At 43.8% G+C, this 13,196-nt stretch overlaps 1 protein-coding gene across 11 annotated transcripts in view; it reads right to left on the reverse strand.

The window, feature by feature from the left end:
- Positions 1–13,196, reverse strand: part of LOC131737435 (CUGBP Elav-like family member 4) — a 233,479-nt gene that overhangs the window by 17,468 nt on the left and 202,815 nt on the right. For 5 of the 11 annotated variants that reach the window (XR_009329045.1, XM_059026392.1, XM_059026505.1 and 2 more), the window contains 3 exons: positions 9,871–9,933; positions 6,440–6,520; positions 3,160–3,303 (listed from right to left, as the gene is read on the reverse strand). Coding sequence is in view for 10 of the 11 variants with exons in the window: in XM_059026392.1 (XP_058882375.1) it covers positions 3,160–3,303; positions 6,440–6,520; positions 9,871–9,933 (288 nt within the window). In the remaining variant the exon portion in view is untranslated. The remainder of the gene's footprint in view (positions 1–3,159; positions 3,304–6,439; positions 6,521–9,870; positions 9,934–13,196) is intronic. The other 6 variants (XM_059026443.1, XM_059026679.1, XM_059026646.1 and 3 more) reach the window with 3 other exon arrangements.

A 13,196-nucleotide genomic window follows, 5' to 3' on the forward strand; every position in this document is an offset into this window, starting at 1 on the left:
TATTGGTGTCTCAAATATTAGCACTGTCACAACAGATTCTGACCACTGCAGGTGAGATGAGGTCCAATAACTGCTCGTGCAGACAGGCCTGGCTCTTTTGTGCAGTGGTTACGACTCTCTTGGGGAGAGCAAGGTAGCAGGTTTAATGGCTTGACGTCTCAGCCCATTGAATTGAATGGAAAGGCAATGGCTGGACGCAATCCGCGAACCATACGGTTTAAAGACGAGTGCTTGACATTGAACTGAAGAGCACACTCTGTAGTGGAGAGGTAAGTATGCCTCCTATGCTGATGTAAACATTATTAACTCATCAGCAGCTAGGTTAGGGGGAGATCCATTACAAGGGTTCCTGCCCAGCCTTCGCCCTGTTACATGTGCACCATCTTCCAAGCTACCAGCCCACTCCTATTATTTAAACCAGCTATTCTGAGGATGATGTTAGGAGGGGGTTTGGTAATGTCTGGCCAGCTGTCAGTGTCTATAGAGACCAAAAATGCGCCCACAGCTGCCCATCTTGGCAACATGGGACTGCACCAATCTGCCGCTGCTGCAGGCAATAGGAGACAGGATGGCGTCTTGCAGCCATGCAGAACAGCAGCTGCCTTGGAATTTAGTAGCCAGGCATTCAGAATACAGATACAGCAAAACACCAGCCATCTGTAGCACACACTTCTGTGTAAATGGGCTGTCCCTCACATGATTGATTTGTTGTGCAAATGGAATCCTTGTCAAATGTATAATCGGGTAAAAAGAGACTGCAAGAGGTTACACTGCAGTGTAAAATTGGACATGAATGAGAGAACCTAATGAGACTCCCATCGAGATACTATAGATTCAATATAGTTTAATGAGGGTACTGTAGAATGTACAGCTACACCCCAACTCTAAACAATCCTGTAAGAGTATGCAATAGGAATCTTACAGTATCAGAATTTTACACTCACACACATGAAAGCTTGTGTGCACTGATCCCATTCAGAAACGTTCACGTACATGCACAAGCATGCAGAAACAGGTGCCTGCAGTATGTGCATGTGACCCTGTTGCATTGACACAAGGCGCACCGCTACGTGGCTGCTTATAGGCTCTTAGCAGTCATTGCTTTTTTTGGGTAATTTACTTTTAGAAAAGTACAAACTTTATTCTGTGACCTCTGTCTGTACCATCAAGTGCAAAGAGTGACACTACCTAATCAAAAAGGTTTCAGAAATACGGCCATGCCGACAGATACAGTGACAGGCTTAAAGTGAGAAGAGAAGCAGGGGGCTTAGCGGGAGATGGAACAGAGCTGAAGAGAGACCTTATTTGGCTCTGTCACTCTTGTCAATGTTAGAACAGGCTTAGAACAGAAGGCTTAAGCGCTCAAAGTTGTGATGTGCTTGAAGCATTAATGCTTGAAAACAAATATTAAAGGCATCTGTTTTCAAAGGTCGTGTCACATTGTGATGAGCTACTACCCCATTAGAGCTGATTCTTTAGCATGAACAATGTGGCATGGTGCTGAGCTGTTTAGCTTAGGTCTAACCTGGATCTTTATCATCTCAGCAAGGGGTTTGGGTGCAGCTGTGCTGTTTAGTTTTGGGGTAACCAGGACTTGCTTTACAAAAAGTTCCAGACAATAAAATCCATGTGAATTGCAGTGCCTGAGTTCAGTACATCCTGACCCCCCCCATCCTCTTAGACTATGGCTGTATACATATATTCACTTATACAAACCTGGCATAGGGACATCTCTGTAGCAAACAGTTTGCATCATCAACATTAGAGACAGTGTAGCAATACAGAACTTTAAAGAGCAAGGAGTTCCTTTACTACTTCATGGTGTCTGCAGTCATTCTGAGTGCAGCTGAGTACGGCTGCTCCCATACTACTTCTATACCTGGCTTTGTGCTTGCTTTGAGCTAGTCTGGAGTATCCTAAGCACTGGGCACTGGCCAGCCTTGCTCCTTCCATTCAAATCATGTGAAATAAACCTTTTAGCTGGCAGCCCTACCTACTATACATATACATACTCTATATATACACACTGTAGACAGAGAGAGCAGGTGAGGCCAGCAGAGCTGTCACATTGTCACATGATTTGAATGGCATGAAGAAGGCACTTAGGATTCTCCGGGCAAGCTGAAAGTCAGGTAAGATGGATTTCGAGAAACAATTCCACTAAATCAACACGAGCAACAGAACCCAGAACCACTCCGACTGAGTACAAAACAAACAAACAGACCACAGAGTAGAAGGGAAACGTAAAAAGCGAAGCAAATTACATCTGAGACTACTTACTCCTTAAAGGGTACATGAGGACCTTTTTATTTGATTGTGTTACATGTGCCCATGTGTTGCTACAACTCTTTACATAAGGTGTGTGTATTGTTTTAATTTTTATTTATTTTTATTTTTTTACATTTTGACCACTTTTTTAAACTTTTAAATTGCATTCCCTGCCTCAAGATGGCTTCACATGTACCCGCATGGACCTCTCGGAACTACATTTCCCATCATCCTCCTGGTCACTGGTAAATCCATCTCAGTTACATATGTGAGCAGGAGGATGATGGGAAATGTAGTTCTGAGAGGTCCATGGGGTACATCTTGAGGCAGGAAATGCAATTTATAAGTTTAAAAAAGTTAAAAATATATTTAAATAAAATAAAACAATACACACACCTTACGCAGTTGTAGCAACACATGGGAACATGTAACACAATAAAATAAAACAATACACACACCTTACGCAGTTGTAGCAACACATGGGAACATGTAACACAATAAAATAAAAAGGTCCTTATGAACCCTTTAAGGACCTTTAAGTGCAAAGGCAGAGGCACATTTTCACAAAGAATAAAACAATGGTAAGAGTATGAAACGAGCCAAAAACTACTCCAAACAATCATTTAACAGCTCATTCCTGCAGCTAAATCATCTTCTGCTAGTTACAGTTACACTCCTCTCTGAAAGTTTGCCTTCGCCTTGCTTCAAGCAGAGTTATCAGCAATAGCATTAATATGGTTTGCCTCACCCATTCCTCTACTCTACAACCCCCCCCCCCCCCCCCCCCCCCCCACCCCATGCACATTCTGAGCTCCAGCCTGGATGTAATGAGCTCTGAAAACAACACCTAAATCACCCGCCTCAAATAATCTTACAGGTCTTTTTACCCACCAAAGCATTTACTTTGGTTTGTCGCCCGATCCACAAACACTTTCGAGGAGATGACATTACCGAAAGGCAGGAACATCTGCATGAGCTCGCTGTCTCCGAACTCCTGGGGGAGGTGGTAGATGAACAGGTTACAGCCCTCTGGGCCTGAGAGGAGGGGAGAGGGGCGGGGGAGAGAGAGGAAAGGGGCGGGAGAGAAAGGAGGGGGAGAGGGAGAGATGAAGGGGCGGGAGAGAGGAGGGGGTGGGAGAGAGAGAGGAAGGGTGGGAGAGAGAGGAAGGGGCGGAAGAGAGAGAGGAAGGGGGCGGGAGAGGGAGGAGGGGGTGGTAGAGAGAGAAGAAGGGGCGGTAGAGAGAGAGGAAGGGGGCGGGAGAGTGAGGAGGGCGAGAGGAAGAGAGGAAGGGGATGGGAGAGAGAGGGGAAGGGGGCGGGAGAGAGAGGAGTAGGGGGTGGGAGAGAGAGGAGGGGGCAGGGGAGAGAGAGGAAGGGGGCGGGACAGAGAGAGGAAGGGGGCGGGAGAGAGGAGGGGGTGGGTGAGAGAGAGTAAGGGGGCGGGAGAGAGAGAGGAAGGGGGCGGGAGAGAGAGGAGGAGGGGGTGGGAGAGAGAGGAGGGGGCAGGGGAGAGAGAGGAAGGGGGCGGGACAGAGAGAGGAAGGGGGCGGGAGAGAGGAGGGGGTGGGAGAGAGAGAGGAAGGGGGCGGGAGAGAGAGAGGAAGGGGGCGGGAGAGAGAGGAGGAGGGGGTGGGAGAGAGAGGAGGGGCAGGAGAGAGAGGGAGGGGCGGGAGAGAGAGGAGGGGGCGGGGGGGAGAGGAGGGCGGGAGAGAGAGATGAGGGGGCAGGTAAGAGAGAGGAGGGGGCAGGGGAGAGAGAAGGAAAGGGGGAGAGAGATAGCAATGTGGGATAGGGCAGGGGAAGAGAGAAAACAGAACAGAGAACACAAAATAAGGAATATGAAGAGGAAGAGTACAATGCATTGCAGCAGCAGTGTTCAGCCCTGCACCTCGAGTACCTGAACGACTCACACACATATCCTACATCTCTGTAGTGTCTGACATTTAAATTCTACCCTCAAATCTGGCTACAGCATTTTAGAATATATTAGCCTTCTGTGTGCTCATCAGTTCATTCACATTGCATTCATTTTAGCTGCAGACACACACAGGCTTCCTGCTCTGGAACTGAACTAAACAACCATCTTCCTGCTACTACCTGCAGCAGCAGAGGGTGTGAATGCCAGGATGTAAGTTCGGGGTTAGCTAGGAAATAAATTTCCTAAGATGATTACTATATGAGTCATAGTTTTACTATAGGAGTCATAGCTTTACTATAGGAGTCATAGCTTTACTATAGGAGTCACAGCTTTACTACAGGAGTCACAGCTTTACTACAGGAGTCACAGCTTTACTATAGGAGTCATAGCTTTACTATAGGAGTCATAGCTTTACTACAGGAGTCATAGCTTTACTATAGGAGTCACAGCTTTACTATAGGAGTCACAGCTTTACTATAGGAGTCATAGCTTTACTACAGGAGTCATAGCTTTACTATAGGAGTCACAGCTTTACTATAGGAGTCACAGTTTTACTACAGGAGTCACAGCTTTACTACAGGAGTCACAGCTTTACTACAGGAGTCACAGCTTTACTATAGGAGTCATAGCTTTACTATAGGAGTCATAGCTTTACTACAGGAGTCATAGCTTTACTATAGGAGTCACAGCTTTACTACAGGAGTCACAGCTTTACTACAGGAGTCACAGCTTTACTACAGGAGTCATAGCTTTACTATAGGAGTCACAGCTTTACTATAGGAGTCATAGCTTTACTATAGGAGTCACAGCTTTACTATAGGAGTCATAGCTTTACTATAGGAGTCACAGCTTTACTATAGGAGTCACAGCTTTACTACAGGAGTCACAGCTTTACTACAGGAGTCATAGCTTTACTATAGGAGTCACAGCTTTACTATAGGAGTCATAGCTTTACTACAGGAGTCACAGCTTTACTATAGGAGTCACAGCTTTACTATAGGAGTCACAGCTTTACTACAGGAGTCATAGCTTTACTATAGGAGTCACAGCTTTACTATAGGAGTCATAGCTTTACTACAGGAGTCACAGCTTTACTATAGGAGTCACAGCTTTACTACAGGAGTCATAGCTTTACTATAGGAGTCATGGCTTTACTATAGGAGTCATAGCTTTACTATATGATCATCCCCTGTGATTAAATATTCTTGCTACATCCCTATTCAGAATGAACAGTTTGAATGGAATTTTGACCTCAAACCACTTTTTTTCTCCAATTGGGTCAATGAAGGCCTAAGAACTTTGGACATTTCATCTGTGTGCAAGCCATGCAGCAAAGAGTTAAAAAACACCAGCAGCAATATTAGCTAATGTGGATTCCAGCTAACTATCACACATCATTTTCATTCCTGAAGCTAAAATATGTGCTACACACACTTCACAATCAACATTCAGAAAAGAAAAGAGTTTCTGCAGACATTTCAAATTAAATGGATGTACTGCAGTGGTCTAATTTCCTTGAAAAAATTATTCAAACTACAACATTTGATAATGACAATGCATATGCGTGTAATAATTATAGTTAGAGTCACAGAATGAGGTTTTATCAAATCATGAGTTCTGAATTTTCTGTCTGGAAGACAAACTCAATCTTAATGTAATGTCATTTATTTAACAAGGACGAAACCCTTGGCAATGCAATCTCATTTTAAGAGGGCTAGAGCATTCATGAGCAGTTACACATTTAATCAACCAAACAAAGCAATCAACCCAAGAATAACAAGAAATAATATGCAAACAACTGGAAGCTAAAAAGCTAATACATTCGATACATTGAAGCCTTGAAATGTAATGCTTTACCCCGTGCTTGGATCACTTTAAAGGAATCCATATTTTATTTTTTGAAGCAATATTTAACACTTCAGGGGAAGTGTTTTAGCTTTCTGTTTTTTCTTTTTGGAATCACAGGAGAGTCATGTGACCATGTGGCTCATGGGACAAAAGATTGGAAGTTCCAAAAGAGTATGAGAGTTGGAGTCTCCAAGCTTGCCTGTGCAAGAAACAAGCAACTGGAGCTTAGAGCCCTAAAGATTGTCATCTTTGCCACAGACTGCTCCGTAACCACGGCAGACAGACAGACAGACAAACAGAAGACCGACTCCAGACTGTGAACTCGCTAGCTGCTGTGACTCCTCTGTGTATCACTTGGAGCAGAAGGAGGAGTCTGGTAACCAGGTGACAGGGGGCGGGGCTTACCTTCCCTCTGCTGCTGGGCCATCATGGGAGGAGCCTGGGGGAATGCTTGGCTGATCTGCCCGTACGCTGCAGGGTAGGCTGCTGAGACACAAACACAGAAAGCAAGATCACTCACAGGAGCAGGGAAGGGGCACATACAGCACTCACAGGAGCAGGGAGGGGACACATACAGCACTCACAGGAGCAGGGAGGGGACACATACAGCACTCACAGGAGCAGGGAGGGGACACATACAGCACTCACAGGAGCAGGGAGGGGACACATACAGCACTCACAGGAGCAGGGAGGGGACACATACAGCACTCACAGGAGCAGGGAGGGGACACATACAGCACTCACAGGAGCAGGGAGGGGACACATACAGCACTCACAGGAGCAGGGAGGGGACACATACAGCACTCACAGGAGCAGGGAGGGGACACATACAGCACTCACAGGAGCAGGGAGGGGACACATACAGCACTCACAGGAGCAGGGAGGGGACACATACAGCACTCACAGGAGCAGGGAGGGGACACATACAGCACTCACAGGAGCAGGGAGGGGACACATACAGCACTCACAGGAGCAGGGAGGGGACACATACAGCACTCACAGGAGCAAGGAGGGGACACATACAGCACTCACAGGAGCAGGGAGGGGACACATACAGCACTCACAGGAGCAGGGAGGGGACACATACAGCACTCACAGGAGCAGGGAGGGGACACATACAGCACTCACAGGAGCAGGGAGGGGACACATACAGCACTCACAGGAGCAGGGAGGGGACACATACAGCACTCACAGGAGCAGGGAGGGGACACATACAGCACTCACAGGAGCAGGGAGGGGACACATACAGCACTCACAGGAGCAGGGAGGGGACACATACAGCACTCACAGCCTTTCAGAAGGCTACTGTCCTAGACTTTCTGCTTAGACAAAGACAATCCCCTTCCTGAATAATAACACAGATTGAAGATGTCCTTCATAACCTCCAACTGCTGCATACAGTGGTAGTTGCAGCTGCGGCTGAAAGTACCTATATGGAATATATATATATATATATATATATTGATTGATCAGATATTTCAATAGCTTCTGAGCTCCTTTTAACCAAATCGAGACTGTTCAGTGAGACATGCAACAAGGGCAGCTAACGGCAGCTTAATAAATAATGGGGCAGGATATCAAACATTTTAAAAACGGGATAAACAGCATATCAAACAAGGGAAATTAAATTGTCCCGGATACCATAAACCAAATATTGGAAAATACCATATCATTTAGGAACACTTGAGTCAATATAAATAACCCAGATCTATCTTATGCAACTGATCAAGGTAAAATGATATCTCACATGACACCACTATTGTATTTCCTAAAAACAGGAATGCAGATCATTTCATACATTTCAATTTGTAGAGCACAGCTGTGCAGCGGGTGGCTCTCGAGCCATGTACGGCTCATTGATCTTTACAGTACGGCGCTCTTGATTCAGAGGTAAAGACGAGAGTGTTGGTAGTTTTTGACAGAGGCAAGTCAAAGAGCAAAAACAAATGTATGACTCTTTAAGAACTCTCTTGTCATCGCCCTGTTCAAGAGGCTTCCTGACTCTTCTTCATAAGCTTTGCATTAGTGGTTTCAGCTTGAACATGTCTTCCCAAACACTACAGGCTCTTGAATGGATTTTTCATACTGTAAGACACTTTCTTTTTTATTATCATTATTAAAGCACACACAACAAAATAAATAACAAACTTTTCTAAAGGGAAACAGATGGTAGTGCCAATGCAACTGTGGCACACAATCTGTTTTCAAAAATGATGTCAGTTGCCACAAAGCTATTACCATTCATTTCCTGGAACAGGCGGTATAATGCTGTGTACTGCTGTGCAGCCTAATCACCTCACACAATAAACAGCTTGAGCAATAACAGGTTTGTTCTTGGGGGGGGGTTTGGCCAACAAAAGGAAACCCAGACACAGACTAAACTAGCACAACTGTACGGTGGTTTTGTTAAGTTTGGTTCACCTCCAGTCCTTGAGTTTAGATTACTTTGACAATTGTCTCTCTTCAGTACTACTAGCTAATACTTATAGACTGGAAAGGATTATCCCAGAAAGTGAAGCTCTAAGTCTTTTTAAAAGATGAAGGATTTTGGAGTGCTGAATTCATTTAGATAGAACCCTGTTTGGAGATGTTTCAGCCTCTATGGCAGTAAATGAAAGTAAGGGATTATACTGTGCTATATTGCAGGTTGTCCCTGTATAGAAGCTCTTATTGGGGGACAGTATTTCATGTCTGTGTTCTGCTCAAGTGCCAGCATGCCTGGCCAGTGCACCCTGAGGGTCAAGCACAGCAAAGCTGGACACAAGTCAACAGCACTATTTTAACATGTCTTCTAGCGTTGTCAAGGGCAGCATGGCTTGATATTTTACTGGATTCTGCATCTCCACTCAAAACGTCTACAGGTCGTGATTGGTAAAAGCAGCTCTGTCTGTTTTAAAAGGGTGACCACACAGTGACTCTACACCATGGAACTGCATCCTCTTTCTGTTTTAAAAGGGTGACCACACAGTGACTCTACACCATGGAACTGCATCCTCTTTCTGTTTTAAAACGGTGACCACACCGTGACTCTACACCATGGAACTGCATCCTCTTTCTGTTTTAAAAGGGTGACCACACCGTGACTCTACACCATGGAACTGCATCCTCTTTCTGTTTTAAAAGGGTGACCACACAGTGACTCTACACCATGGAACTGCATCCTCTTTCTGTTTTAAAAGGGTGACCACACAGTGACTCTACACCATGGAACTGCATCCTCTTTCTGTTTTAAAAGGGTGACCACACCGTGACTCTACACCATGGAACTGCATCCTCTTTCTGTTTTAAAAGGGTGACCACACCGTGACTCTACACCATGGAACTGCATCCTCTTTCTGTTTTAAAAGGGTGACCACACAGTGACTCTACACCATGGAACTGCATCCTCTTTCTGTTTTGTGTGCAATTAGAGGAACAGGACTGTGATGGTTATGGATGTTACAGTACTTCAAAGGGATACATTATATCATGCACGTTTTCCTAATATTTACTATCCTCTATTGTTGTTTCAGCTTAAATTACTACCCGCCACGTTTATTAATTATTGCAGCAAAGCTTGCTTCTGCAAAGACTCCTTAAAGCTGGCCATGGGGAAGCATATCAGTGTTGCACAGGCTTTACTGCACAGTGCATCACTTATCTTTTACATTTCACTGCTTTTTGGATTTGCTGGCCCACCTAAAGGAACAGTGATTTGCATACAACCTTAAACATTCCGTTCTGCCTGACGTTTTGCAACCCCCTGAATTAACAGCCTAAAAAACTCAGCACCCGATCTGTGGGTCTCCTTCAACCTGGAAAACACAGCAATTCGACAAAGTGTGAACACTAAGGACCTGCATACTGCTGCACTCCTGCGTAGGCCTGCTGAAGGGGATCCGCTGTGGTGGGGCTCTGGGCTGCAGCGAGAGAGAGTGAGAGAGAAAGAGAGAGAGAGAGACATAGAGAAGGATTAGGTTAAAGTAGTTTGCAATAAGCTTCACAGCTCTGCAGGAGAGAACACATGAACAAGCCAGATTGGTCAAGATTGGTTTGGTCGTTAGTTGACAAAGTTAGTTCAGATGGACTGAGATGAGGAGAGAAAACCTATTTTCTGATCCAGGCAAACTTGAAGGGGGGGGGGGGGGGGGGGGGTCCAATGAATTGATCAAAATAGCAGCAGATATAAATACTGCCAAATCCTATAGGTACATCCACGGCTATATTCAACAACGGTACTGTGCAGTTAGCAGCCATTGAAGCTACTGCAAATAGCCATCTTGGAGTTTAACATTCAGTCTTCCGTGCCTTCAATCTGAATTAGAGGAAGGCTGACATCTTAAAAAAATACAGATACCTTTCTAGTAATTTAAAGCTCTGATACAGAAGCCCTGCATTAAATGAATTGCACTGAAAGGACACATACCTGCTTTTGCATCCTTTTTTGTTTATTTGAAAGTATGAAACTTAGCGGGCCGACAGAAGACAACTTGGGAACAATGGTCTGTTAAAGAGGTCAAACCTGATACCTCAGGGTTGGAGTCAGGAGCTACTCCTTACTGAGTCATTTTAACCCCCTGGATTAAAGGGTGGTTTGATGCCCTTCAGATCAGCTATAGTCTGTGTTCCGTTAGCTGAGAACGTCACAGTACGGTACAATCTGTCTTTCACTGCGCTCCCCTGCAGACTTCATACACAGTGGATTAGAAATGCATTACTTTAATACAGCGATGGACAAAGGTTTTGCATCACCCAGTTGAATGAACTAATGTTGCTTCATAAAGTCAAATGAAACCTGCTGAATAATGTTACATTAAAATATTGAATTACACACCGCTTTCTAGTTTTCCATACACTTAACCAAAAACTGACACAAATTAAAAAAATATTTCAAAATCTAACATGAAACACTGTACTGCTATTATGGGTTCTGGAAGACTTTTGCCATATCATTGATTACATGATAATTCATGAATCTAAATTATGTTCATATCATTTTTTTAAATTATGTATCAATCCAAAATTCTAGGTAAGGCTAAACCTTTGGCCATAGCTGTAAAGTGAATGGGCGTGTTCTCTTTACTGCTCTTTGTATTCTAGTGGGAAAAACTTTTCAATTCCAAAAGAGCAGAGAAAAATGAGAACAGGAGAGTCCCACCTGCCAGAGCATGTTTTATCAAAAGGCATTAAAACAAAATCTTAGTTGAAATGTTTTAGTGAGAAAGGACAAAGGGTCTAAAGATGGGAATCCTGCCTACAAGTGACAGCCTAACATGACATGTTTGCAATGGAAAATGACCTGAACATGGGATTTGATACACATTGACAAAATAAGAACGTATCAATAGACAAGTTAATTTCTGCAAATATCCCCCCATATGGTGAAACAACTTCTGTAGTAAACATTATAGTTTCGTCCATCCCTTCCTGTGTTGTCCTTTCAACAAGAACAACAACATGAAAAATCTTTCATTTGAAAATAAGTGATTTATCTACAGGAATTCATTTGTGAAGTACTGGTCAGTAATACATAATGACATATCAAACAGCAGGACATAACTGTATACTGTATATAAATAAAACAATACAAAAACACAGACGCCAGTGACGATTATCACAACAAATGAAGATTAGTGGATGTTTCGCAACCTTGTGTTACAGTGGCATGCCAACCAGATGTCAATATAATGAAGGTACAGGACATGTAGACCAAGATGGTTTTAATTCCAATCTAGTGGCAATATGTGTGAGTGGAGAACATGCTTTTATATGAGTCCCTGCTACATAACATCAGGGACCAAGCACCACACGACAGCACAGCACAGCACAGCACAGCACAGCACAGCACAGCACAGCACAGTCTCGTTTGTCAGGGATAATTAGAGCCACTTTCTTATTGGGACAACTGTTCTACACAGTCATGTGTTCAAAATCTGGATCTTGCTACAAACATCTGCTACTGCAGCTGAGACGTATACAGAATGCTAAGGTCTGCAGTAAACTAAAGCAGGAGGTCTGAATTCAAGTTAGAAATGATGGTTCAGATTGCCTGACTGTCATGGCTGATCATGGCTTTCAGCAATGTAGTGTACCATTATTGCAATCACCTCAAGCTGTGGTTGCCTGTTTTACCCCAATTGGACCCCCTGCAGTCTGAGTGGGGGGAAAAAAAGGAACAAATGTCCCAGCCGAGTCCCCAGGGAGGTGTCTCAGATCATTTCATTATTTTTCACCAGTACAGTGTAATTGTTGGAGCAGGTATTTAGTTTTATATTCTGACTTCAGTGAAAATGCAGTTTCTCCTCAGGTTTTATAAATCAGTAGGCCTGGATTCAGGAGCCCCCATTGCCCCCCCCCCCCCGATAACACTGTCCTCTCAAACGTAACCGACAACACATCCCCTTCACCTGCGGCACTCTTATCATTACAAACAAAACATGGGCAACACAATAGAGGAGCTCCACACGATTTCACAGCGATTACGCAAACACAAAGAAGGCACTTCCACTGAAAACAATGAGAGCAAATTGATAATCATGGCTTTTAGCTTGTTTAAGCAAAATCATTAAAAAACAAACACAAACATTTTGGTGCTTTGTTTCTAAACTGACAACACTTTACAAGAAAAAAACAAACAAACAAACAAACTATAACGCTAAATATTTTAACAATGGCTTGGAATGTTAACAACCTTCTTAAATATGTAAAATATAGATTTTTTAAAAGCTGTGATATTTAGATCATGCAAACACACTCCTAAGCATGAAACCAGTTCAGCGCCCCCTCTGGAAAACCTAAAGAATAGCAGGTAAAGCGTCGCTGTGGACTCCGCTGCACGTTTTAATTGTGAAACACTAAAAGAAACTAACATTCCAACGACAAGCGCCTCAACGACAAGGCTTTTTCACTGTCTCCAGACTTCTGCTCGAAACAGTTGTCATTGGATTTTAGCTCCTTTTAGTATTCCTTAATTCTGCTCTATTGAGTGTTTAATGGTTATTGGGTGACAGTTTTAATCTTATCGTCGTATTTGCTTTTAGCTGAACACAGTAAACACAATCAGGTTCTCTGAGGTAAACAGACAAAAAAAAAAATCAACACATTTCAAAAACACAGTGATGTTCCTGGTTCTCTTTATAACAAGCTGACCTGAGAGCTAGACACAGGAAAAGAATAAATCATC

This window comes from Acipenser ruthenus, chromosome 1, assembly GCF_902713425.1.
Source record: "Acipenser ruthenus chromosome 1, fAciRut3.2 maternal haplotype, whole genome shotgun sequence".
Taxonomy (NCBI): Eukaryota; Metazoa; Chordata; class Actinopteri; order Acipenseriformes; family Acipenseridae; genus Acipenser; species Acipenser ruthenus.